The sequence below is a fragment of the Phoca vitulina genome, unplaced genomic scaffold (assembly GCF_004348235.1).
Source record: "Phoca vitulina isolate PV1807 unplaced genomic scaffold, GSC_HSeal_1.0 scaffold1, whole genome shotgun sequence".
Taxonomy (NCBI): Eukaryota; Metazoa; Chordata; class Mammalia; order Carnivora; family Phocidae; genus Phoca; species Phoca vitulina.
Window position 1 is genome coordinate 50,734,735 of NW_022589704.1, and position 26,995 is coordinate 50,761,729.

Below are 26,995 nucleotides of genomic sequence, written 5' to 3' on the forward strand. Positions count from 1 at the left end.
ACCATGTATTATTTTCAAGGAACTCAGTACAGCTCAGCATTGCAGGGGCCTGAAATACAAGAGGCAGGAGGTGGGGCTAGACAGGTATGAGGGGCCAGATCTTAAACAGTCCTCCACATTCTTTCCATGGCCTTATTCTAAAGGAATTGGTACACATTTGAAAGGTCATAAAACAAAATGTCATGGGGTCAGATTTGTGTGGTCAGCTGTCAGAGGTTAGAGGAAAGGTGGATTGGAGAGAGACAAGATAAAGGCAAGCTTAGTCTGAGTACAAAATTGTTATTATATAGGGACCTATAAGGTGAGCCTAAAATACAAAATAATTAAAAACAAAGGTGCTAAGCCTTCCATAGGACCTTTGGTAAAAAAGATCTTATAAAAACTTTCCATTAAGTTACGAGGTTGAGGGATCACTGGATTTTATTAGGGTAAACAGGATGGGTACAGTAAATGGAAAACATGAGGCCTATTGTTATTCTAACAAAAAAGCAAAAAAGGCTCATGTCACAAGTTAGCCTTGTAAAGAAGAATGACATTTAACATGGGAACCCTGCTCTTCTGTGAACCTCATTTTCCTCTAAAGTAAAAGATCCTGCTTATCTTATAAGCTTGCTGTAAAAAAATAGATTATACAAAAACATGTACGTTGCAGCACTACACAAGTATAAGGTGCTATAAATGTTACTTTTTTAAATCTCTGATTTAAGTAAAGCAAATAACCAATCTCCAAGAAAACTGCATATCTAACTCCACATCCATAAAACAGCAACACAAATGTCATCCCAGAAACATTGTATTAGGTTTTAAATGAAGGAAGGCAAGCCCATAAAGACAACATCTGCTCTTAGGCGCTGTTTTTTCTTCCCAGAATTTCCATTAGCATTAATAAGAGTGGAGAGTGTACATCTGTATGCTGATAGTGTAGCATTAACCCTCCTAAATGCTAATGGATATGATCCACATACATTTCTGCAGAGCAAGAAATAGATTTCTCTATTTTTAGTAATTACGTACTGATGCATATATACATTTTACAGTATACTGACTCAAATAGAAAATAAAATTGTAACGTGAGGGCTTCTTGGAGAAAAGGTAATTCTAAGACTGGGGCAGGAAATACACAAACAAGCCTGGAGGATCTTGAAGTGCCAGAAGGTAAGAATATGCTAAAACAAACAAACAAACAAATGAATAAAACAACAACAAAACCCCCATAATAATGGGTATGTCCAAGGGAATAGGAATTAACCAGAAAAACTCCCTAGACCCAAACCTGGAACAATTTGTGCAACAAAATAAAGTCGTGCTGATTTATAATCTAAAGTATAAAATAAATATCCATGACTCCATAGTGATAAAAATAAATGATTGAATAAATAAAGGGAGGAGAAGAAACAAATGTCCTGTGCAGAAGAATTCCAAATAATTTATACGTTTCCTTCAAGAAGGCGGAATACAACCTCTCCCTCATTAAGTGTGAACTACATGTGGGGACTTCATTCCAAAGAGTACAGGATGGAAAGGAAGTAAAAAACAGTAACTTTCCTGTAGAGCATCTTGGCAAATGCCACCTCCAGTCAGTGATCAAGGTCAACATCAACAGTGGTAAGTCAGGGTAACTGTAGGTACCTTGGATACCATGTGATGAGAAGGTGTATCTGCAGTCTTTCTCCCCAAAACCCACAAACCCAGTCTAATCAGGAGAAAATCATCAGACAAATCCCAATAGAAGAACCTTTTAGAAAATACCTGCCCAGTATTATTCAAAACTGTCAAAGTCATCAAAAATAAGGAAAGTCTGAGAAACTGTCACAACCAAGGGGAGCCTAAGACTTGATAACTAAATGTAATATGGTGTCCTGGATGGGTTGCTAGCACAGAAAAAGGACATTAGGTAAAAATTAAACAACAGTAAATAAAATATGGACTTTAGTTAATAATAATGTATCAATATCAGTTTATTAATTATAAAAAATATACTATATTAATATATGGTATAAACAGTAGGGGAAACTGAATGTAGGGCCCATGGGATCTCTGAATTATCATCATAATTCTTCTGAAAATCTAAAACTGTCCTAAAATATAAAGTTTATTTTTAAAGTATAATTTGAGCTGGAAATTACTGCTTTAAAAGTAACCTTCTTAAGAGGAAAGACAAAGATGTGAACCAGAACTTTTAAAATGGAATCAAATGCACAAGGATTTCCAAATGCTTTGGAAAGTGTTGTCTTCATAGTCCATTAGTGGGACCTCTTTAAACTTTGTATTGCAGCAGAGTTCCCATGCAGGATTTCACTCTCTACACTAGGCTGTCATCGTAAATGCTTTTCAAGTTCACATGAATAGGAGGAATGAAAATGGTGAGCTATGTATTCCACTTTTCCATGACCTGGTCTGTTTTACTCTCCAGGCACATGTGTACAGATAACTGTTCCTTCTGTGATATGAAAGTAGCTTCACTATCCTGTCCCCCAGGCCTAGTAAGTCTTCTCAGATCTCTGATAACTCTGTCAAATCCCTATTGAAGGATTCACTTGGATGTGTTCTACCTGTGTACTTCGGTGTTGCTTCCTTTAGATTGGTCTACCATTGGGAAGAGACTTTGCTTTTCATCTCTGTAGATACGACAATTTATTGCAGTATTTGATACACAGTGGAAGCTCATATGTGATTTGTGGAAGAATATGATTAGTGTTTATACAACTGAATTTCACAATTTACATATTTGGAAATAATCTTGACACTGTATCTTAATGAATCTGTTCCAACCAAATGCAAAAGTTTATCTCCTTCCCTGCTTCTAAGATACGAGGCAATTTTTAAAGTTGCATATTATTTATACAACAATGTAAATTTAAAAGATTAATTTAAAAATAGGTAAATATACACAAACACACGAATGGAACCATATTGACAAATAGTGGTCTCCTTTTCAAAGTATAAGTAGTACCACATGAGATTAAGTTTCTTGTCCCAAATATTAAAGTTGCAATTTAATTCATCTAAGGTCCTTTAGGCCTCTCAACCTAATAATCATTGACAATGCTATAAAATATGAAGTCCACTCATACTTGCTGGCATTTTCCTCTTGCTTCACTCTCTCTCAGTGTTGAACTCAGAAAAAAAGACATCATAGTGGCTTTCAAGAAAGGGACAATCTCATATCAGTTCTCCACACTAACACCACCCTCTCCACTTAAAGATATGAGGAAAGATGAACAAATACTTAGTGGGAGAAATTAAAGAGAAGTGAAGGAAGTGGATCTAGAAATAGAAGCATACTTTTTTTTTTTTTTTAAGAAATAAGCAAGACTTGTGTATCTTTAGAATGTTCCTTGTTATCTAGAAATCTGTTAAAATGTTTCTTGAATTGCATAAATAAACCCTACCCTACACAGTAAATAAATCAAGTCAGCACAAACAAGAAAGCCAAGGTTTAGAAAGGCAAATGTGATGAATACCTGGAAAACACCCACAGAAGGACAGAAATGTTTTAAAAAGAATGTAGTATGGTAGAGACTGCCTGATGAGAAATTAAAAGATCTTGCAAATTCTCTCTCTGCCTTCAATTTTGACTGTGCAGGGGGTGATAAGAACAGGCTGATCTATTCCTTCTGAGTATTTTTTCAGTCACAATTATAACAGGCTTGATTTCAGGAGGAAAGAATTGGTTACAATTCAATATAATCATTGTTAATCTACCTTGGTTGGCTAATTATAGGCTGAATTTATATGATGTGATTCCTGCTCATCCTTCTTTTTTTTTTTTTTTTTTTTAAAGATTTTATTTATTTGAGAGAGAGAGCATGAGAGGGAGGAGGGTCAGAGGGAGAAGCAGACTCCCTACTGAGCAGGGAGCCCGATGTGGGACTCGATCCCGGGACTCCAGGATCATGACCTGAGCCGAAGGCAGTCGCTTAACCAACTGAGCCACTCAGGCGCCCCCTGCTCATCCTTCTGGCTAGACATATCTGTTGCATAATCTTTAGCAATCCCAAAATTCACCATTAACCATCACTTTGTTCTTATGCTTTTTTGAAATATAAGATTTATAAATTAAATACAAATACTTCTGCAAGGGCTGTTAGCTGGGAAATGAGGGACACAGTGTCTGAGGTGAAATGAAGGAAAAGCCAGTTGGGTTTTGTTGAAAAGGAACTGAAAGGTCAAAGACTAGTTGCACAAATCCACCTGAGACAGGTGCAAATAAAAGTGGAGCAAATGTTGCAAAGCTGGGTAATCCACACGCTTATCAGATGGGCACTCTTAGGTGGATGGGCACCTTATAGGATTGGACACCTCTAACCCTGACTTTTCAATTCCCACCAGGGTAAGAGCAAAATCCTGGCATGTATTTTATTCTCCCCCAAGTCCTTTTCTCCCCCTTCCATCCCTCTCCTGGGTTCCTTCCTTCCTTCTCCCAGGCTCAGTGGAAATGGAAAAGGAGTGCACCTGACTCTTCATCCAGGGTTCAAAGAAGTATTCGAAGTAGTTCCTGCCTAGCCATGCCTGTTCTAAACATGCTCTTTTCACATATTGTTTTCTTATATCTCTACAGCAATACTGTGGGGTAAGTATCATCAACATCTTACCGATGAGAAAAGAGAGGTTAAACTCCTTGACTTGCTAAAGCTGAAGAGTTAATAAACAGTGGCGCTGAGGTTTGAACCCTGATTGCTTGCCCCCCAAAGTCCATGTCCCTTCATGTTGGGTCCAGTAAAATTATTATGATCAATGGCTTTCCCTGATTTGAAGATTATCCTTCAGTTATTATTATATGTCACATCCTTGCCACTGTCATCCACCACCCTCTAAAAACCTATCCAGCTTTTTTATGGTTTCCCATCCTAGCTTATTCCTTATTTGCATTTATTGCTTAAGTATGAGAGAGGCTGAGTTAAGATAAAATATTGAGATCACAACCATCCTTGGAGAAAATAAAATGTAGGAGTTCCAATGCTGCAAGCATTCAAAGACCTTTTTGACATACCAGAGGAACCACCTCTGGACACCAAAGTAACTAAAACTTTCTTTTAAAGAAATTACAAAGAATGAGAGGATCCTTTTTAAAAGTACACATAACATCTGACTTACTATGCATTAAAAATGGTAATGTAATACTAACAGAGCCTGCTATACAATGTAATTTTTCAGTCAGCTGCTTCATTTCATGTTCAAATTTCCTTTTTAAATCAATAGCACTTGCTTTGCTTTCTTCAGTTGAAGACATTTTTGCATTCCAGTAAAACACGCACACACACAAAATGAGGATGGAAATGAGTCAGCTCTTTCCTGTCCCAAGACTCAAACCTACTTTTGCTTTTCTGAAAACGTGATTCAAGCTATCCAACAATAATTTGATTGGCTATGCTGTAAATTACAAGGCTGACCACCATATAAACACCAAAAAAGTGCACATGAGTATTCAGTAGTCAGCTGTCATTTTTCTGATAATCCTCAGAACTTTCTACTTACATAATTATAAAGCACTATATTACAAAGGGTAATAGAAAAGCCTGTTTTCTATGCAAACTTCAACTTCTGTCATTTCTATGCATCAAACACATTATAAATTTATGACTCATCTGTATAGATGAAAAAATGTAGTCAGCACAAAATATCTGAAACACAACAATGTATCTAACAATAGTGTTCATAATATCCTCTGGTTTTATGGGATGGAGTCCTGATATAGAAGTCTATTTGATAATTGGTTGAAAGGTGGCTTTCAGGGGGATTGATGTCAACTAGAGAGAGATATGTATGCTACTAGGCCCTGTTCTGTTTGATATGTTTTTTACAAATGTGGATAAAAATACCAAAGATAAGTTTATCTTATCTGTGGATGATACATGATTGAGATAAGAAATGGATGATAGAATCACAGTACAAAATATGACATGTTCATGTGACAGCCTGATTCTAACAAGAGGAAATTCAATTGGGATGACAACACTGTCTTACTTTTTCGTTAAAAAAAGACATATGTTAAAATGGGAAATGCATGGTGAGTAAGAGGGCTTAAAAGCAATACATAAAAAAGCCTTGGGGGTGCCTGGGTGGCTCAGTTGGTTAAGCGACTGCCTTTGGCTCAGGTCATGATCCTGGAGTCCCGGGATTGAGTTCCGCATCAGGCTCCCTGCTCAGCAGGGAGTCTGCTTCTCCCTCTGACCCTCTCCCCTCTCATGTGCTCTCTCTCTCTCTCTCATTCTCTCTCTCAAATAAATAAATAAAATCTTTAAAAAAAAAAAAAGGCTTGGAAGTTTTGAATTTATAGTAAGTTCACTATTTTTCATCAATGCATATGGCTGCCAGAAAAAGTTAATAAGATTTTAGGTTGCATTATTAGAGTTAAATAATCTGGGAGGAAGGAGGTGATAGGCATAATGGAAGTCTCTGTTCTATTCCGATCAAACCACACTCAAATATAAGGTTGCTACTGAATGATGCACTTCTAGAATGATATAGGCAAAGTGGAGCTTATTAGGAGATCAAGAAAGAATGTAAAAAAAAAAAAAACCAGAATGGCAGGCATAACTAATATTGAGATATTTTAACCTTGAAAGACGTAAATTAAGGGTGAGGTGAGGACCCAATAAATATCCTGAAATATTTAGATAGTTGCAATTTTAAATTTTGCCACAAACAGTAACAAGATATAAAACAATACATGAATACAAATTTCTAGGGCCCTCAATAGAAAAAAGGTCTTTCTAATAGACCAGAGAAAAGGTAGATATCATTAGGAAATGACTGATTCACCAACACTTGTGATTGGGTATATTTTAAAAAATTATTTAAAAATATATTTATAAGCACTGCTTATGTCCCAAGCATTATGTGAAGCCCTGTAGATATGGTAGTAAATAAAATAGACACTATCACTGTTGCCACATACATTACTTGCAGTCTAGTTGAAGAGAGAGACATTAGTAAATAGCTGGACATCATATTTACTTGCTAGGAAAGAACTCTAGAGATTATAACTATCAATAGGGAGTTTATAGCTATAGAGAATTTAGATTGGAAGGTTAGCGAAAGCTCCTTTCAGAAACTGATCTTTAAGGACAGGGCTTGAATGATAAGTAGGAGTTCGCCAATAAACAATGGGGATGAGAAGGAGGCAGGGAAGAACATTCTAGGTGAAGGGAAGAATGTGTGAATCTTTCCTGAACCAGCAAAGAGCTTGGTGTATTTCAGAAGCTGGCAGAATACCAGCATGTCTGGGACCTAGTCGGGGAGAGAAGAGGCAGATTGGAGCCATGGGCCAGTAAGCTTTGAAAACTTTGCTCTGGAATAGGGATTTTATCTAATGGAATTGGGGAGCTATTAAAGAGTTTTAACCAAGGAAATAGCATATAAAATTCACTTTGGCTACAGTATAGAAAACTCCTGGGAGGCAAGAAGAGAAAGACTAGATGTTGTTGAGTAACCAGTTACAGGCATAGCTTGATTTATTGTACTTCTCTTTATTGCACACTGTAGATACTGAGTTTTTTTTACAAATTGAAGGTTTGTGGCAACACTGCATTAAGCAAGTCTATTGGTACAATTTTTTCAATAGCATTTGCACACTTTGTGCCTTTTATCACATTTTGGTAATTCTCACAATATTTCACACTTTTTCTTTTCTTTCTTTTTTTTTTTTTTTTAAAGATTTTATTTATTTATTTGACAGAGAGAGACACAGCAAGAGAGGGAACACAAGCAGGGGAAGTGGGAGAGGGAGAAGCAGGCTTCCCACGGAGCAGGGAGCCCGATGTGGGGCTCGATCCCAGGACTCTGGGATCATGACCTGAGACGCTTAACGACTGAGTCACCCAGGTGCCCCTATTTCACACTTTTTCATTGTTATTATATTATGTGATCTCTGATTAAGGATCTTTGACATTACTACTGTAATTGTTTTAGAGTGCCAGGAACTGTGCCTAAATGATGGTGAACTTAATTGAAAGATGTGTGTTCTGATTAATTCACCGAACAGCTATTACCTACCTATCTCCCTCCTTCTCCTTGGGCCTCCCTATACCCTGAGACACAACAATATTGAAATTAGGCCAATTAATAACCCTACAATGGCCTCTAAGTGCTCAAGTGAAAGGAAGGGCCGCAAGTCGCTCACGTTAAATCAAAAGTTAGACATGATTAAGCTTAGTGAGGAAGACATATCAAAAGCCAAGATAGGTCAAAAGCTAGGCCTCTTGTGCCTAGTTAGCCAAACTGTGAATGCAAAGGAAAGTTCTTAAAGGAAATTAAAAGTGCTACTCCAGTGAACACACACATGATAAAGAAGTGAGACAGTCTTACTGTTGATATGGAGAAAGTTTGAGTGGTCTGGATAGAAGATCAAACCAGCCTCAATATTCCCTAAACCAAAGCTTAATCCAGAGCAAGGCCTTAATTCTCTTCAGTTCTATGAAGGCTGAGAGAGGTGAGGAAGCTACAGAATAAAAGTTTGAGGTTGTTTTTTGTTTTGTTTTGTTTTGTTTTTAAGAGAGAGAACACACAAGTTGGGGTGGGGGGTGGGCAGAGGGAGAAGGAGAGAGAATCTTAAGCAGGCTCCATGCCTAGCATGGAGCCCGATGTGGACTCCATCTCACAACCCTGAGATCATGACCTGAGCCGAAATCAAGAGTTGGATGCTTAACCGACTGAGCCACCCAGGTACCTCTGGTTTATGAGGTTTAAAGAAAGAAGCCATCTCCATAACATAAAAGAGCAAGATGAAGCAGCAAGTACTGATGTAGAAGCTGTAGCAAGTTATCCAGAAGATCTAGCCATGATAATTAATGACTAGAGATATGGCTACGCTAAACAACAAATCTTCAATGTGGATGAAACAGCCTTCTGTTGGAAGAAGATGTCATCTAGGACTTCCACAGCTAGAGAGGAAGAGTCAATGCCTGGCTTCAAAACTTCAAATGATAGGCTGACTCTCTTGTTACGGGCTATGTAGCTGGTGACTTTAAATTGAAGCCAGTGCTCATTTACCATTCTGACAATCCTAGGGCCCTTAAGAATTATGATAAATCTACTCTGCCTATACTCCATAAATGGAAAAACAAAGCATGAATGACAGCATATCTGTTTATAAAATGGTTTACTTAATATTTTAAAGCCCACTATGAGAACTACTGCTCAGAAAAAAAAGATTCCTTTTAAAAGATTACTGCTCAATGACAATGCATTTGATCACCCAAGATTTCCGATGGAGATGTACAAGATTAATGTTTTCATGCCTGCTAACACAATATCCATTCTGTAGCTCATGGGTCAAGGAGTAATTTTGACTTTTGAGTCTTATTAATTAAGAAATACATTTCATAAAGCTATAGCTGCCATAGAAAATGATTCCTCTGATAGATCTGAGTAAAGCAAATCAAAACTTTCTGGAAAGGATTCATTATTCTAGGTGCTACTGAGAACATTTGTGATTCATGGGAGGAGGTCAAAATATCAACATTAATAGGAGTTTGGAAAAAGCTGATTCCAATCCTCATGGATGACTTTGAGGGGGTTCAGGACTTTAGTGGAGGAAGTATCTGCAGATGAGGTGGGAACAGCAAAAGACTAGAATCACAAGTGGAGCCTGAAGATGTGACTGAATTGCTGGAATCTCCTGATAAAACCTTAACAAATGAGGAGTTTCTTCTTATGGATGAGCAAAGAAAGTAGTTTCTTAAGATGAAATCTATTCCTGATGAAGATGCTGTGAAGACTATTGAAATGACAACAAAGGATTTAGAATACTCCATAAACTTAGTTGATAAAACAGTGGCAGGGTTTGAAAGGATTGACTTCAAGTTTGAAAGAAGTTCTATTGTGGGTAAAATGCTTTCAAACAGCAACACATGCTACAGAGAAATCATTTGTGAAAGGAAGAATCCATTGATCCGGCAAACTTCACTGTTGTCCTATTTAAAGAAATTGCCACAAGGGCGCCTGGGTAGCTCAGTTGGTTAAGCATCTGACTCTTGATCTTACCTCAGGTCATGACCTCAGGGTTGTAAGATCAAGCCCCTAGGATCGGCTCCATGCTCAGCAGGGAATCTGCTAAAAATTCTCTCTCTCCCTCTTCCTCTGCCTCTCTCCTGCTTGCACTCACTTGTGTGCCCTCTCTCTAAAATAAATAAATAAAAATCTTAAAAAAAAAAAAAAGTAATTGCCACAGCCACCCCAGCCTTTGGCAACCGCCACCCTGATCAGTCAGCAGCCATCAATATGGAGGCAAGACCCTCCACCAGCAAAAAGATTATAGCTTGCTGAAAATTCAGACGATGGTTAGTATTTTTTAGCAATAAAGTATTTTCAAATGAAGGCATATCCATTTTTTTTAGACATAATGCTATTGCAAACTTAATAGACTACACTATAGTGTAAGCATAGCTTTTATATGCACTGGGGAACTAAAAAATTCATTTGATTTGCTTTATTGCAGTGGTTTAGAATACCTTCAAGGTATGTCTATATATTCTGGCAAAGAGATGATTGTGATTTGAAATATGGTGGTGATATCGGAGATAAGAGAAAAGATGGGAGAGATAAGAGATACTAATGGGGGAAACCCATGAGAGCGAGTGTTCGACTATTAAAGAGAGTGAAAGAGAAGGAGGATCCCTGGAAGCTCTCAGAACTCGGCAATATTCAGCTAGGCAGATGGATATTCCACTTGCTGAGAAGGGAAACAGTGGAAGACAAACTGATTTGGTGTTGAAAAGATTCAAAAGTCAGTCTTGAACATATTAATTTTGATCTCATTATTATTTTGATCTCCATGAGACATGTTAGGTAGGTGATTGGATATTTGAGTCTGGTCAATCTTTAGACTTGCTGCAGCAGAATCACTTGGAACTTTTGATTATCTGACTCCACCTCAGGCCTAATATACTGGAATCCGCAAGAAGACATAGCCAGTGTAATACCTTGAGGTTAGATGCAGTGGAAAAAATTCAGTTCATCACTTGATAGTTGCCCTAGTTAACATTTAAGCTCCTTGAACACGTTGAATGCCTATAATGTTATGAATAGAAAGACAGCCAGACCAAGTACTAAATCTGTTATTACATTCTAAGAGTAAATGTGCTGGACAAACCATGAAATGCCTCTGAAGGAAGACAGCCATATACAAATTCTTCTATTTACATTTCCATATTTGTATCATATGGTGCTGCCACCTTGGCCATAAACTAATTGATCCAGGTACCAGGCCCTAAAAGGCAACCACCCAATGATTCCAGTGGTCACTGAGATGATCTTTCTTAAGAATCCAGCCCAACTGATGCATCATTCTGGATGGTAATTCATTTACCAAATCATATTTTTCTCTTTGACCAGAGGGGAGGGGAGTGGGAAAAATTAAAACTAGAAAAACAGAAGCATTTGGATAAGTAGACCTGGACATGTCTCTGTTTGCTGAAACCTGGTGGAGACATAAGTACCACTGTTAGTGAAAGAGAAAAACTAAATGTACTTAGGAGATAGACTAATCTGTCCATGCATTAATTGAAACAGAAATAGTTGGGATGTAGCATCTCTCCCCTCTTGCCACTTTGGTTTCTATACCTGGTAATTCCTCACAACTGAGCAAAGGAAGGGAGAAGGAAGGATTTTGGCCAGTTTGTTTTTGTTTTGTTTGTTTTGTTGTATTTTGTTTTGTTTCACTAACCAGTTATTTGCTAGGTCTTTCAAGAAGTCCTCCTTGGCCTTTCTGTAGAGTAATTTTTTTAGAACTATTAATCACATCTGTTGCTGCTTTGCTCTCCCAGCAAAAAAATTTTTTTATACTCAATAATATATAATGATGTTCCACTGCATTTTGAAGAAAATTACGCATTTCAGAGCAATTGTATTATTGTATTTAGCATCTCAATAACATTTCCTTTGCTAATTCATCTTTCTTATGATTGATTTCTTAATGTGCTCACAATGCACCATATGTTACCATAGCTTAATTTTGTCTTGAAATATTCATTTCTAGCTCTTGGGGACAGGTAGACTGAATAAAATATGTGGATTTGGCTTTCTCTCTCTCTCTCTCCCTTTTTTGAATCAGAAGCAGGAGATTTACCCAGGTATTTACTGGTTATAAATGAGGACCTAAGTGGCTTGTAATAACATCCTGGTAGCCTCTTGAAAGAATTACTGTGCTTTCCCAAGCCTTTAACTCATGACCAAACTGACTGTCACTGAACGGCCATCTTGGAGAGATAGACAGTAGTAAAGTAAGGTCACATGTGAAAATATGCAATATGACTAACTTCCCTAAATGTTAGGATCCCACATTCTTATGATATTTGAGAGCTAAATATAATCAAAGCTCTTGGGGCTTTGATTTTAAGAATTTCCTTTAAAAATAATATTATTCTCTGAGGACATGAGAACAGTATTACTTTATTTAGTTAAGCCATCCTAAAATAGAACAGAGGAAATCATTAAATTGTGAACATATATCTTTTACTTTTGCCCATTCATGCCAAAACTGATGCGTCTTAAAAGTACAAGATGACTTACAATAGGAAATAGATCTTCAAATGAGTATATTAATCTTTGGAGAGGGAAGCCTGATACTCTCAATAATTACCCTGGAAATACAGTACAATACTGATGACTGTGTTATTTACTGCAGTCTTACAAACAAACAAATAGGGTATTTTATAGCTGCACAGGAAGGAAGTTTACTGAAAGTAGTTATTAATGTGTCCATTTATATTTCACCTCCCTGAAAAAAAGCCTCAAATCTAGAGAGAATACAGAGTGGAAAATTTCACTCCCAATTTAGACATCTCTCCAGACTCCAGAAGAAACTGCTCAGCTGGCCTCTCTTGTAGTTGAAACTGAGCTTGATGAGCCACTGGGCCAACGGCCCAAGTGACAGACTGGAACAGGAGCTACTGGACCGAGCACACTCTGCCTCATGTCAGGAACGTTTTTGTGTGAGAAATAAAAGAAGCCTTCCCTGGAACTGGTGTCAGTCAAAATTCTGACACACTTAGATGTTCTTTTAGCAGTTCCAGTTTTGGGGGAGAAATCTGGGAAAATGCCAGGATCTGAGCTAGCATTTTTAGTTGTTATTTGAACAGCTGTTACATGTATGGCTAATCGCTGTTTCATTGGGCTTCTTAGAGCTATTCTTGACATAAGGCAATGAGGCAACACTTTACACTAAATATGCCCCAAATTCAAGTTATTCTACTTTGCATAAGCTAAGAAAAAAAAATGGCAATGGTCTGGCACCACTGTCAAGGGTAATTAGGGATTCTGGAAAGATCCCTTCAAAGAAAATATGTGAGGAAGGGTAAAAGAAAAATCTTTGTCATTATTTTGGAAAATGAGAATTTCCAGACTGAAATTCTGAGACATCTCTAGTTATTCCTTCTTCAGCTACCTATTTTACTCTTGATGAAACTAAGTTTTAAATGGGTAAAATATCTTATTGAAAGTCACATTATCAAGTTGTAGAGCTAAGACTAGATCAAGCTTATAATCAAGCATATGGTCAATGAAAACAGACAGCCTGCCAGCCATGAACTCAACACTCACAGAACCCGAAACAGTACCTGAACAGTACCTTTCATGGCCGGTGGTGTGTACACGCTCTGCTTCCTTTGCTTTGGGGATGCATTTTGTGACTGTGGACAAAGAGAAAAGAGGAAAAGCATTATTTGAGTAAAAATTAGCCCTGTGAGGGAAACAAAGAGCTTTCTGATTCCCCGTTATGACGTACAACTCAAATCAATGAGAAATTATATACATGTTCGCTGACAGCACAGTTTTAAGAGATATATAAAGCAATTTCATCATACAACTCTTTATCACAGTCCTGAAATTACTCTTTTTCTCACCTAGTAGCATTCATTTATTTTTAAAAGAAAGAGAGAAAGAGACACCAATCCCTTTTGTTTGGGAGAAAAAACACAACTGCCAGAACAATGTATACTCCAAAAGCTATGTCCATGGGATAACTATACCTGCTCAAAGGATTTTTGAGTGGTTCTGGATAGATAATGAGGGTTTTCGTATGTAATATCAATTTATAAACTTCTGGAATTGACACGTTCAATCTAACATCTCCATTTACTTGGAATTAGTGTTGAGATAATATTCTCTTCTATTTTCAACAGATAAATAAGTCCTTTCCTAACAAAACTGCTGTGTAACACTTACCTACATATACTAGATCAGGACTGAATTATTGAAGAGAGAATTTTTGCATTAAAAATTACAAAAATTGGAACATAGAAACATATTTCATGGTTAAAACCACAAACTAATCATATATATGTGAATATGTAAATAGTATTATTTATTATTGTAAAATACATATATATGGTCTATACCCCAATCAGAATATGTCAAAGATTCCTTTTTAATAGTGTGTTGATTTCTGTTTCAATGTGGCAAAGGCAGTGGTCTTAATCAATGAGTTTTTGTGCCTCAATCATTTTTGCTTTGAGAAGGTTAGGTATAAGTAGTTACAAGACTCTTTTTCGGAATTATTCTAGGCAAAACTAGAAACTGTTTCATTGACAGTACACAGAATTTGAGGTATCTTCCCTTGTACATACTAAAGCTTATTTGCCTTCAAAAGTATCATCAAGATAGACATTTACTTAATGCAAAAACAATACATTAAAAAGTAAAAAATTTCAACCAATAGTTGTCAAATCCATATCAGCCAAACATATGGTACAAGCAAATTTCTCCAAAATAGAATGTTTCAGTACCACCAGTTCATTATGCACAGGTATAGACAGAGCAACTCTATATTAATGTTCAATGTGTGGATGATTGATATTTCTGATGTTCCTTTACTGTATTCAGTCTCATCTGGTTGATTTCAAGAAGCAATCACTTTTGGGATTTCTCATATTTATTTCCATATACACATTCAAAGATCAAGTGGAAAATTAATCCTACAGAAAAGTTTGTTTAGTACCATGTAGTAAAACTTCTTAAGCAATAAAAACTGCTTTATATGTATGTAAGAGTTCAGTTGTCAAAGCATTTTCACATACACAATCTCATTAAATTTTTAGAAAAGTCTTAAGAGATACTATTTGGTATTTTGTTCTTTCTATTGCTCTCTGCCTAACTAATGCAGCCACGGGAATGACTTGTATGTCTGCACACTAGTCAATATTTGTTCTATTTCTGATCATAAGTTTACTCGCTTCCTTGTATTCAATATATTTTATATTATCAGCTCCCCTAGCCTTCCCTGGTTCCTATTTTCCATCTGAACTCCTACATGTGTATGTGAACCTCTGACCTCAGGGTCTGCTCTTGGCTTCACATTCCAGAAGACCCTTTAAGAGGTGCCTGCTCCCTATCTTCTTGCTCCAGGATTCCAACAGTGGCTGGCCCTAGCCTGTAGTTGGTCATAAACAACTAGTCACTAAATTGAAAGTATCAATACCGTATCTTATCACTAAAAGCAATGGTTTATTTTACAAGTTTTTTCAGGGGTTGGCATTTCATAGGTTGAGAACCAAAGTAGCACAGAGGCAGAGATTTAACGACCCCATTTTACTGTTTCTTCAGTCAGGAAAAGCAAACTAGTTCTTATATCAATTGTCTTGACATATTTTATAAAACATTAAACCAACCTAATTATGTTTTTAATTGATTTGAACACCTATTTATACAAAATATAAGAAAACTTACTTCGGCTTGGGTGTTGGTCACCCTCTTGTCATCTGTTTCTGCAAGAGAAGTAGATATATTTCATTAGAAAGGTGGTTTCTTCTTTATAATATGCATATTAACATTTTCAACAATTTGATAAAAAATAATTTAATAATCACCTTGTGTTTTTTTTTTTAAGATTTTGTTGATTTATTTGACAGAGAGAGAGAGCACAAGCAGGGGGAGCGGCAGGCAGAGGTGGAGGCAGAGGGAGAAGCAGACTCCCCACTGAGCAGGGAGCCCGACGTGGGGCTCGATCCCAGGACTCTGAGATCATGACCTGAGCCTAAGGCAGACGCTTGGCCACCCAGACGCCCTGCCTTATGTTTATATAACATCTGTGGCTAAGGTAAAGGGGGACAGAAGGAGATGGTTTCCTTCTGAGATAATCTTTTCCCTAAGTTTTAAAAAAGGCAGGGGGAAAAAAAAAAGGCATCTGTCTCAAAATTCCAAATTGCCCTCCTTCCAGTAATCCAGAAAGGAAACCAGGGAAATGGCCCTTGAATCAACTATTGCTGTCATCAACCTCACAGTGTTAAGGCATAAATAATCTCCTCTGTGGATTTTGCTGCCAGTCTACTCACTGTAGCTTGTCAAATTTCCTCAAGTTGGCCACTAAGCTGAACAAAGCTCCTTTTCCATTCTGCCCAATCACTCTGACTCTGAAAGCGGCAGCACCCTCTTTTCCATAGGCCCATGGAAAGAACCAGTTACTTTGTCAGAAATATTTCTTATGACAAACCTAGGGAAACGTGTAGGCTGTCTGTATAAAAAAGAATGTGAGGAGGCAGAGACAGGAGGAAGAGGAGCTCACATACTGCCTTTCAATGGGTGGAGGACCTCTGGGCTGAATTTCTTTCATACCTCCTCATCTACTTTACATGGATCTTGACATTTTTAAAAATATTTAGATGTTTAGTTGACTTCCTTAAAACATCTGTCCCTCTCTCATCTGTACTGCAGAGGCTGGGTTTCTCCACGTTTCAAAAACTAGGACTTGGAGGGGCACCTGCATGGCTCAGTCAGTTGATTGTCCCAGTCTTGATCTCAGCTCAGGTCTTGATCTCAGGGTCGTGTGTTCAAGCCCAAGTCGGGCTTCACCCTGGGCATGGAGCCTACTTAAAAAAGAAAAAAATAGGACTTGGAGACTCTCTTCTCCAACCAAACTGCAGCCAGATGTTGTGCAATCCCCTGACTGCCAGGTGCCAGGGATTACTGCAGCATCACCACTACTGGACGTGGTCAATGTGGGTTCCCACTCGGGGCCCCTGGGCAGGGGTGGGGGGTAGTTGTTCAAGTTTGCAAACCACAAAGCTATCCTATATTACCAAAGCCATCTGACTTTAATTCTCCTGAAACATCCAGACATGCAGAACCTAGAGCTCCTTAGTCTCCTACCTTTTAAAATGTTCACAGGCTTTGCAGTTACCCTAGCCAGCAATTGTAAGAAACCCTGCCCCATGCTGGATTTCTTACTCCTGACTAGCCCTCCGGCCCCTGTGAGGAGGCAGTCTGGCGCTGGCTGACACACTGGCAACTGCTAAATCAGGGAACACAGGACAGAGGTAGGAACACTAACCTGGTTTTCTACAGCAGGCTGAGTTTAACGTTCCTGCACTTCATCCTATTTCTCGCTGCAATGGTGAAGGTAAACCTTTTAATCCACTGAGTGGCACATTTAATACTGAAGGCTGGAAATTGAGCTGTGCTCCGTGGCATTAAATTTGTTCAAGTTTAACAGAAAGGTCCTACACTTTGCACCGCTTGTGAAATTTGGCACTAAATTCACACCCAAGAAACGTGCCTCAACACGGGCTCTGTCTAGAGCTCGCGATCTGGGTGGGATTTCGGAGGGCCTCTACCAGAAGAACCCAGATGTTCCGCACAGGTGTGTGTCTTCACTCCACAACGCAGCCGGAGGGCTTGAGAGTCAGCGGGTCAGTAAATCACCCGGAGCAGCCACTGTAGGCTTCCCGTGGAACAACTAGAAGCGACTCTGAGGATGTCTTCTAGCTTCGCATAGCAGATGAGTGTGCACAGCTCCAGGGCAGCTTTCTGGAACGGGTCGCCAGCACCTGCCTCCCCGCATTCTCGAAGATCACAGGCCTGCACTCCCGGTTCAGCATGAGCATGGACATGAGCCGCGCCTTGGTTCGCTCCAGCGCCACCACCCCCACATTCCAGCCATTAAAATGAATTTCTTCGTGATGATTTCCACCCTTTCTCGAACCTGTCCAGGGTCGGCCCTGGCGTGGACGCACAAGAGGTCCGTGTCCCTGTAGCTTGGGGGGGGGGGCTGGGGGGCGCTGTGCTGTACACCCGGTGGTGCCTGTTGAGCACGCTGACGTTGAGCCTGGCAAATACTCCCGTGCTGGGCTGCCGGGTGAGAAGGCGCCGCCGCCTCCCAACCTGTTCTGCACAGGAAGGGATGAAAATTTCCTCCAAGAAGTAACAGCTCTCCAGTCCTATCCTGACGTGCGTGAGCTCAGGGAACGGGGCAGGGCCCAGGCTAACGTCGGACAGGTCGTTTTCCAGCCTGGCAACCTCTCCCCGTGGACTCTAACACTGATCTGTCCACGTCCTCAGCCTCCTCACAAGCCCAGGCGCGGCGGGTTCCCAGGAGGTACTTCCCGGCGCGTTCCACCAGGTGCGCATGCTCCGACCCACCCCAGCCCACGCCGTGGGGTCTGGGGTGTATTTAGTAGTTTGTGAGGAATGAAGTACTTGTCCATCTATCTTCGCTGTATTTTCTGTGGCGCAGAAACGGTGGAGACCCACTGTGTTCTCCCGGTAAGCGGCCCTAGGAATCACCTCGGGGAGAAGCGGTTCTGGGTCAGGCCGCCTATGGAGGGCCTCCAGCTCAGACGGACAGGCATTCGCGTCTTGTCCTGTCTTCCCCTGTGAGCCTGGGGTGCAGGACGACGGCAGCAAACCCGCCGCGGTGCGCCGGCCTTTACAGTCAGCAGACGCGGTGCACGAGGCGCTCTCGACGCCTGGCTGACACATAGAATAGCCCGCGCTTTTCCAAGGTAAGCAGAACTTCTTTGCTCAGACCCATCGGTAGGCGAAAATGCCAGTTTCTCCACTAAGATGTTTTGCCTCATATCGCGATTCTGAATTAATAAGAATTCCTACCGTACGAAATTGTCCACACTGGTTTGGGGATGCCACCCGGAAGCGCGTTATCCAGTGTGGTTACTTCAGTTTCAAACTTTTCCTCCATCCACTGTAGCCAAAACGGGCGTGGGCACTGCGGGTAAGGGTGAAGAGAGCGGGGGTACCGGGAAAAGCACCGCTGCTGCTGAATTGGCTGTGCGCGGGCTCCAGGGCTGGCCTCCCGCGGCGCCCTGGCGGCTCTGCCTCCCCGACCCTAGCCGCCATGGGGAGCAGGGGGGGGGGGGGGGGGGGTCTCCCCGCCTCTTGACCTATTGGCCCAGTTACCCTTTCCTGACTCTTAGGTGAGTGCCAAAGCTGAGAGACTGGGCCCGTGGTCCAAAAACTGAACGAGCAGTTCATCAAAGAGTAACTCCCTAAAGACAATGATACAGATCTGCATTTATTGACGTGAAGACATATACTGTATAAATTAAAAGGATTTCAAAACTATAGGTATGGTATTTTTATTTCATAAAGTATAGATAAACTATCTGGAGAGAGATGATAGAGAAATGAATGTATATTCATAGAAGGATATATTCAGTATCTTAACTGTAATTATCTCTCGATGATTGAATAACTCATTCCACCTTCTCTCTCCCTGTACTGTTTCTTTTTCTAGTGAACATGCATTACTTTTATAATGAAAAACTATATGTATCGTGTGGATATATAGAAACACGTATATGTAGTGAAATTTCTGTGTAAGTCCACAGTGCAGAGAGTTGATATTTCATATAGTAAGAAACGAAAATAGACAAGCAGCAAAAAATAAATAAATAAAATAAGTTTAAAAAATAAAAATAGACAAGCAGTTAGAATGAATAGTATATATCACTATTGTTTATTTTAATCTTATATCTTGATTACTAGATTTTTAGAAGTTATGGAACCTTCTAATGAATTTACCCTCCCTTGTATAGGGGTAGGCAAACAGGAAGTATTGGCTGAGGACAGCAATCACAATTGTTTGTTATAATCACTGGAAGTATCTGGGTGATTATCAGATAGCTGTGAATATATTGAATTGAGCAATTCTATCAATGCAAAATCTTTTGCTATCATCTTTTAAGTAAATATCAAATATGATCCACTTTAACAATGCATGTATTCTGATCCATTGGATCATTAAATGCCAGTGGTGTTTCTTTTTTTTTTTAAGATCTACTTATTTATTTTAGACAGAGAGCACAGAGGGGAGGGGCAGAGGGAGAGAAAGAGAGAAACTCAAGCGGACTCCACCCTGAACGGGGAGCCCACTCAGGGCTCCATCTCAGACCCTGAGATAACGACCTGAGCTGAAACCAAGAGTTAGAGGCTTAACCCAATATGCCACCCAGGCACTCCAACCAGTGGTGTTTCTTAATATTTAATTTATGCCCTAGGAGTTTTCAGAATTCAACCCAGGACTCAGAACCTATTATTTTAAGAACAAAATGGTGTCCAGTCATTCAGCCTTGTGCTTTCCTACTTTCTGACTATAACACACACTAAAACAGTGTCTTTCCAAGGCAACTGTGTAGACTTCACTCATTGCATAATTCAATGAAAAAGGTTTTTATTCTTCTTGGTTAGTTTTTCTTATTAATATTCGTCTTGAACTGATTAGGTTAGCCAGATATAAAGCCTTTTTAAAAAACATAGAATTTTGTTTTATATTATAAGCCTGTTTTGCCTAACTCCAAAATAGCTTATATTTCTTCTCTACTCTGAGTTTTTGGGGAGTATCAAAGAAAGAAACATAAATTACATTTTGTTTAGAATTCAAACATATGTTTTTTTTCCACTTCACTCATTTGAGACTTGTTCTAATTAACTGACAGAAATTTAGTCTATTTAGTCACCTGACAACAAAATATAATCATACATGTTTGTTATATGATCATATCATTTTATTTTACTGAAAATATTAGAGCACAATAAGAAAAAACTGCATATTTTGTGATTTCAGTTATTTCACACCAAAAGACAAAAACAGAAATAACTAATTCTAAAATGTGGTAGATAATTTCCTTTCATCAAGGTTGAAGCAGTGAAGCAACATTCTATTGTGTTGTTGCAATGATCTCGCATTTGTTTTGATGTGGGACTGTCATAGGAGAAAGTAGTGTGACCAGTCATCATCCAGTCCAATAGAATTCACTACAGTAGGATTGAATTTCACGAAACCACCATTATTATGTGTGATGACAAGTCTCTCTTTTACACACACACCCCAGCTAGATTATTTTATTTATCAAGGCATTCCTTTGGCATTGTCTAAACATAACTATTAACAGACAGAGTTAGAGCCAAATATGCCTGCTCAAACAGGAGGAAGGAAATTGAGATTTCCCAATATCCTTTGGTTTCCGTGGCAAAGACTGTAGGTTTGTTTTCACTGATTCTTATTTTATCTGACCAATTCGGCATGGAATCAGATCTCTGGCCACCTAAAGCATATGCAGAACTTTATTATAAATATCAATTTTGAATTGCTTTTGTGGTCAGTGGCACTCACTTGATCCAGTGTATATACTCCATCATTTAACTGTAATGTGATAAATTTAGTTTCCATAGCTTTTCTTCTTTGTAGCAGTTGCCATAAAAAACTGTGCTTTAATCTGTTAGTTGCCTATGACTTTGTTGGAATAATAGGTTAAGAAAAATCAGATTCTCTCATCCCTATTGACTCTACCAAAGGAAAGTTCAGGAATGAACATTGGAATGGTGTCTTTTAAATGTCTCTTTGCCATCCACATTGAGGTTTCTATTGGATTGTCTCCTTGTAGGGATACTTAAGATTGTCACTTGATGTTCTAATTAGTACATATTTCTCTACTTAGGAAGATGGCTATAAAGTCAGGTGAAAAGAATTCTAAAATCTAGAAAAATTTTGTGTATAACCCCCACATTCTAGTTGGTCATCACACCATGATACCACCAAGCTTTCTGCTGTGTAGGTTTATTTCATATGATAAATTGACTGCTTATGTTACATTAACAAAAACCTGGGTGAAAATTGATTCAAGGTTCTTAATTTCCTATCAATTAAGTATTTTGTTGTATATGTAATTAAGTGTTCAATCCATTAACTTACAGCACTTTCCATAACTTTTATTAATAACTGAAAAAAATATTGCCTCTATCCCATATGAGGCAATCTAAGACAGTGCTTCTGCAGACAGATCCTTCTAAAGGTAGTGATTGTAGGAGCAGAGGTCATTGACACCTTTATACTTAAACTATAATTATTCAAAACCATCCCTTAAAATAAATCCTGAAAGAGATCAGACTAATTTCCTGGATTACCTTGAACCAAAAAAAAAAAAGTAAATTTTTTATTTATTTTGCTAAAATTTTTGTTACATACAGTGTCACTTAATACTTTTTCTACCAAATTTACCATTAAAAATCATCAATCTATAATCAATGTTTTATAATTTTTAAAAAAAATAAGAAAAATATATAGTATGAATGATTGTATTATCATATTTTTTGTTTTATAAAATATTAACCATCCACCTTCACTAGACCTGAAATATTTCATATGCATCTTTATATCCAAAAACAGATGGCTTAAATATATTTGAAGAGTGGAAATAGATATGGAGAGGTCATTATTTGTCAACATTCATTCCTATATGCTAGTCACATTTTTTATTAAAAAATATATTCTATGTGTCTTCTGAGGCAATGAGACTCATCTAATGTATCTCTAAGAATTCCATATGCTTTCACAGCAAAGTTTAAATTGAAAAATAGAGGTCATGTAAGTTTATGAAGCATGATGACAAAGTAATAATCTCTTGATTGATTTTTTTTACTTTTTAAAAGTGTCCATCAATGGAAATACTGCAGCTCATGTGGTAATGATGTTTAGTTACCAAGAAAAGCCAGGACCAGCTCTTATGAACCTTACCACTTTTCCCTGGTTAATTCTGCACTGAAAAACTCCCTCATTAAACCACAATATTCCAGCTGCCATAGTAAATATTACTAGAAGTTGATTTTTACCTCTTCTACTAATCTACTGACAAGAGAGTAAATACTACAATTGCACAGACTTTACACACTAGCCAGCATCTAAATTATTCTATAAGTTAGTCAGGAGAAAATATTTGACTGCTATAATACAATCTGGTTGAAATTGCAGTCAATTGTGTTCTGGGACTCACACTCTAGGAAATATATATAAAGCACATCCAAATTGATAAATGATATGGAAAAAAAACCTTCTACATTACAGTATTTTTCTTTGAAATTTCCTCTCAGGTTTGCAGTTGTTTTATACTCCACTTTATTATAAAAATACGAGTACTGGCTTATGGATGACAGGTGGACAGGTATGACTCAGTGGGGCAAGATTAGTACTTATTTTGGCAAGGGCCTAGAATAAGATAATTAAGCAAGGCTGTAGCATCAATGCATGGGATCTATTACCAGAGTGTGACACTGATCAGAGAACCGGTGGGGGTGGCATCTGAACGGGTGGTCCAGAGGTACTATTACGAGTTAACAAGCAGAAGGTTGCAGAGTGTCAAGTGGGGGAGAGAGGCAGCATTTTTGTATCTGAAAGACCAAAGTGGAACAATGTCATCACATAGAGTTCTGAGAGGCAATTCAGTCCTAAAGACCAGAACTGGGATTTCAGGTTACAGTACAAGCTAGTGGGGTCATATAAATAGGTTGTAAAGATCAACTTTCATGAAACTAAGCGTTAAGACCAGGGTCACAGCCGTGGAGAGTCTGGGCTGTTAGAGAATGTTTACTAAGAGACAATAGAAATTACATGGGATAGTTACAGAGCTAGGAAAATAAACAGAACAACAACAAAATACCTGCTTAATATTAAATTTTGAGGTTTTGCTTGGGGCAGTCTGTACCAGTTCACAGCAGGCCAGTGATACCACTTATTAGACCTAGAAAAGCAAGATAAATTACAGAATGCATCCAGACCTGCAGAACAAACTACAGAGATCAGAGACATCACAGAGTGAGAGGCTGACAAGTCCTCTTCGGCCACTGGCAGAGGGTACTGGAGGGGAACAGAGAATCCAGGGATTTTGGTGATTGTGTGGGACTAGAGTAATAAAACTGAAGACTTGCTCAGCATATCTTACAGTTATATGTTCCATTCCTTGTCTAATAAATGGTGTTATCTGCTTTGGCAGAAAACTGGGATACTATCCTAGGTCCTTAGTGTCCTTGCAATCAGCTTTTCTTTTAATTTTTCCTAGCACTAATTTGTGGGAGAAAAATTAATTCTGTTCTGTAGAGGAGTAGCAACGAAGGAAAGCAATTTATAGCCTTCTTCTTGAGGTGCCCTAGAGATTTAATCACAAGGACGTTGGTGCTATCTTTGACAGTCTCAGGAGGAATTTACCATCAGATCTCTGAAAACAGCAGTGAAATCTAAATCATCACATTTCAGCAGATTCTCTATTTTGGTATCTAACATAGTTGAAGGTAGAATATCTTTCTTTCCAAAGACCCTTGGATCACAAGTGTTGAGGAGATCTTTTGTGGCTGTGCCATACAGAGAAGGACAGAGTTAAAGACAGAAATTCTATAGATGGCTTTAGGTCTACTAGTTGAAGAACAATCACTGACCCGTAAGCCTTCAGGACTGAATAAGATAAATCATTTACAAATGAAAGAAATTGCCATGCACAGCTTAGCTCTTCATTTTGTATGTGTTATTACCTTGTGGTTTTAGCATTCTAGCATAGAATCAGCCGGTCCAAAGTGCCAGAGAAATCTATCATGTATTTCTTACATAGAGTAGAGGAGTAGAACACTCACTGCTTCTTTTTAGTAGAGCAATGCAAAATCTCCTAAGACAGCTATAGTGAAGCCTCTTCCCTGACTTACTATCAAACTCTCCACTTTTCAAAATGAGCTCAAGTCAGCAGCCTTTTTGCTGAAAGCCCGCTGGGCTCTGTCGGAGGCCTATCATTTGGGGCTGTGAGTTAAGCCACTAGGCAGTGGTTTCAGCTGTGTTTTTCTTTGAGCTCTTAGATTTAGTCAAAACTGGTGCCCAAATTAAAACCACCAGAGCAATGAATTTATATGCTCTGGAAAGGGAACATGGGGAAAAGAAGCAAACAGTAGAAATAGTTTCATCCTGTTTTGCCAACATTCACACAGCTGTATTGTTCTTTCAGTGTTATTTATAGCTTTCCACTTTTAATTGATAGAAGTAGAGACCCAACCTCATTACCATATAGGTTTTTATCTCTCAGAGCCCTCTACAAAATAGTTCATTTTAGATGAGAATCAGGTACAAAGTATTCTATGCGGAAATAGTGAAGGAGATGACAAGGAAAACACAAAATGGATCATGTTGGTTTATTAAGAACTCTCAACCAGCAATTGTCTTGTGAGAGAGGTTAGAAATCTTCCAAACTACTTTTATGTTTATATTTCATCATTTCTGCTGCCATTTCCAAACACAGTAGAAGAAGAACAGAAAAATCAGATCGTTTAAAACCTCAGAAGTCTGCTTTTCATTAGTATTTTTGATTTTTATAAACTTAGTTTCTCTTATAAAACATTTTATCCTACCACAGAACTAGCTTACATGAGGGCCAAAGAACTGTTGCATCATCTTATCAGTTGTGATTTTCAACCATTGGTAAAGTTTTTCTGCCTATTTGGAATTTAGATTTCGCACATTTGCTCCAGGAAAAGAAACTGATTTCTTTAATGCATGTTTTTTATTTTTTTTCAAGAGGCGGTGGGGAATGACATCAGTTTAATCATCTACACTTGTTTTAGTAATTCTAATTTTTAAAAATTCAATATCCTTTTCATAGAATTACCTAAAGAACTGATTATAAATTATACATTTTATTTTTGCATCAGTTTTATAGATTTATTTAAGATGATCAGATGTTTCAGGCAACGCAGACAACCAATCAAGTCATTATTTAATAAGCACTTATTAATCTTCCCAACAAAGTGCTCTGTGTCATTTTGACCTAATAAACTTAAGACTAGTTAGGATTTGAATAATTCAGCTTTTAACCAATTTAAAACACTAAAATAATTTCATTATTTTATCACATAGGATATCACAAAGATATTCTTAGCAGAGACCCCAGATGAAGTCCTATAACTAGGTGCCTTAAAGGTAAGAGTAGGAGAAATGATTGAGGTGAACATGAGAACATTATTCAAATGAGGTCAATCTTTTGAACAGTAATGATAGAAAATTTTGTGGAAATTTTGAGAACTTTAGAGCTGGGTCTGAGTAGCACTGGAGTTGGAAAAGAATTAGCTGCTTAGCAGTATTTGGAATATTTAGTATATTTAGTAGTCTTTTCAGTCTATAGAATATTTCCTCTTTTTTTATACTAGCTGCCAAAATTGACAGTGACTTATTAATTCTGCTTATTTTTTAATCATGCTATTTGATATCCTCCATTGAAAAACACTTTAATTTTTTCCCAAACTCTTTCATGTTTCAACTGTGTAGACACACCACTGTGAATTTCAAAATAATTTTATCTGAGTAATTCTACTATGAGTAGACCATTGTAAAATGGCATAAAGTAAAATAGCAATCTCCTTTTAATGAGAATGTTCTATAACAAAAGGCAAACGTCCCTTTTTTAGTTGTAAATGGAAGATATATTCCTAAAAGTTACAAAGTGTCACTCTACACATTGAGTACATGTGAGTACCTATAACAACATGATAATATTTTCATGGCTTAATCAAGTGAAGGCATCCTATCACTGGTGGTAAATATGTTTCTGTTAGTAATGAAAAGAAAGGCCAGTGGAACTATCTTTAAAATTCTACTCTACTTTACATAACTTTTTGTAGAAAAATCTTAAAAGTCCTGGAAAATATAGAAGTTAGCTTTTGTCAGTAGATCATCTATAAACATTTACCTCACATTCTGAGTAATATTTTTCAAGAAAAGATACTTTATTCATTCAGTTTTAAGATTGAAGGAATTAAATATCTATGGAATCATGTTCTCTTTTCAACTCTTGGTATTTTACCTGTCCTGGAAATCTTAACCTTCATGCTATCTCTCAATTTTTTTTGTCTCATATATAATTTACTTGAGGATTTCACATTATAGAAAGCAATGACTATTTATAGCCATTAGAGGAAAAAGTACTATATTTAGATACTACTTCAGTATGTTTAGCACCAA

General features: G+C 38.0%; 1 protein-coding gene and 2 pseudogenes across 1 annotated transcript in view; 1 reads left to right on the forward strand and 2 right to left on the reverse strand.

Moving 5' to 3' along the window:
- Nucleotides 1–26,995, reverse strand: part of PPP1R1C (protein phosphatase 1 regulatory inhibitor subunit 1C) — a 117,137-nt gene that overhangs the window by 45,738 nt on the left and 44,404 nt on the right. Inside the window, exons 3-4 of the mRNA XM_032406930.1 lie at nucleotides 15,667–15,704; nucleotides 13,571–13,631 (exon numbers count right to left, since the gene is read on the reverse strand). Coding sequence (XP_032262821.1) covers nucleotides 13,571–13,631; nucleotides 15,667–15,704 — 99 coding nt within the window. The remainder of the gene's footprint in view (nucleotides 1–13,570; nucleotides 13,632–15,666; nucleotides 15,705–26,995) is intronic.
- On the forward strand, nucleotides 7,937–10,288 carry LOC116637504 (annotated as a pseudogene).
- The window catches only part of LOC116637511, a 40,453-nt pseudogene continuing 31,075 nt past the window's right edge, over nucleotides 17,618–26,995 (reverse strand).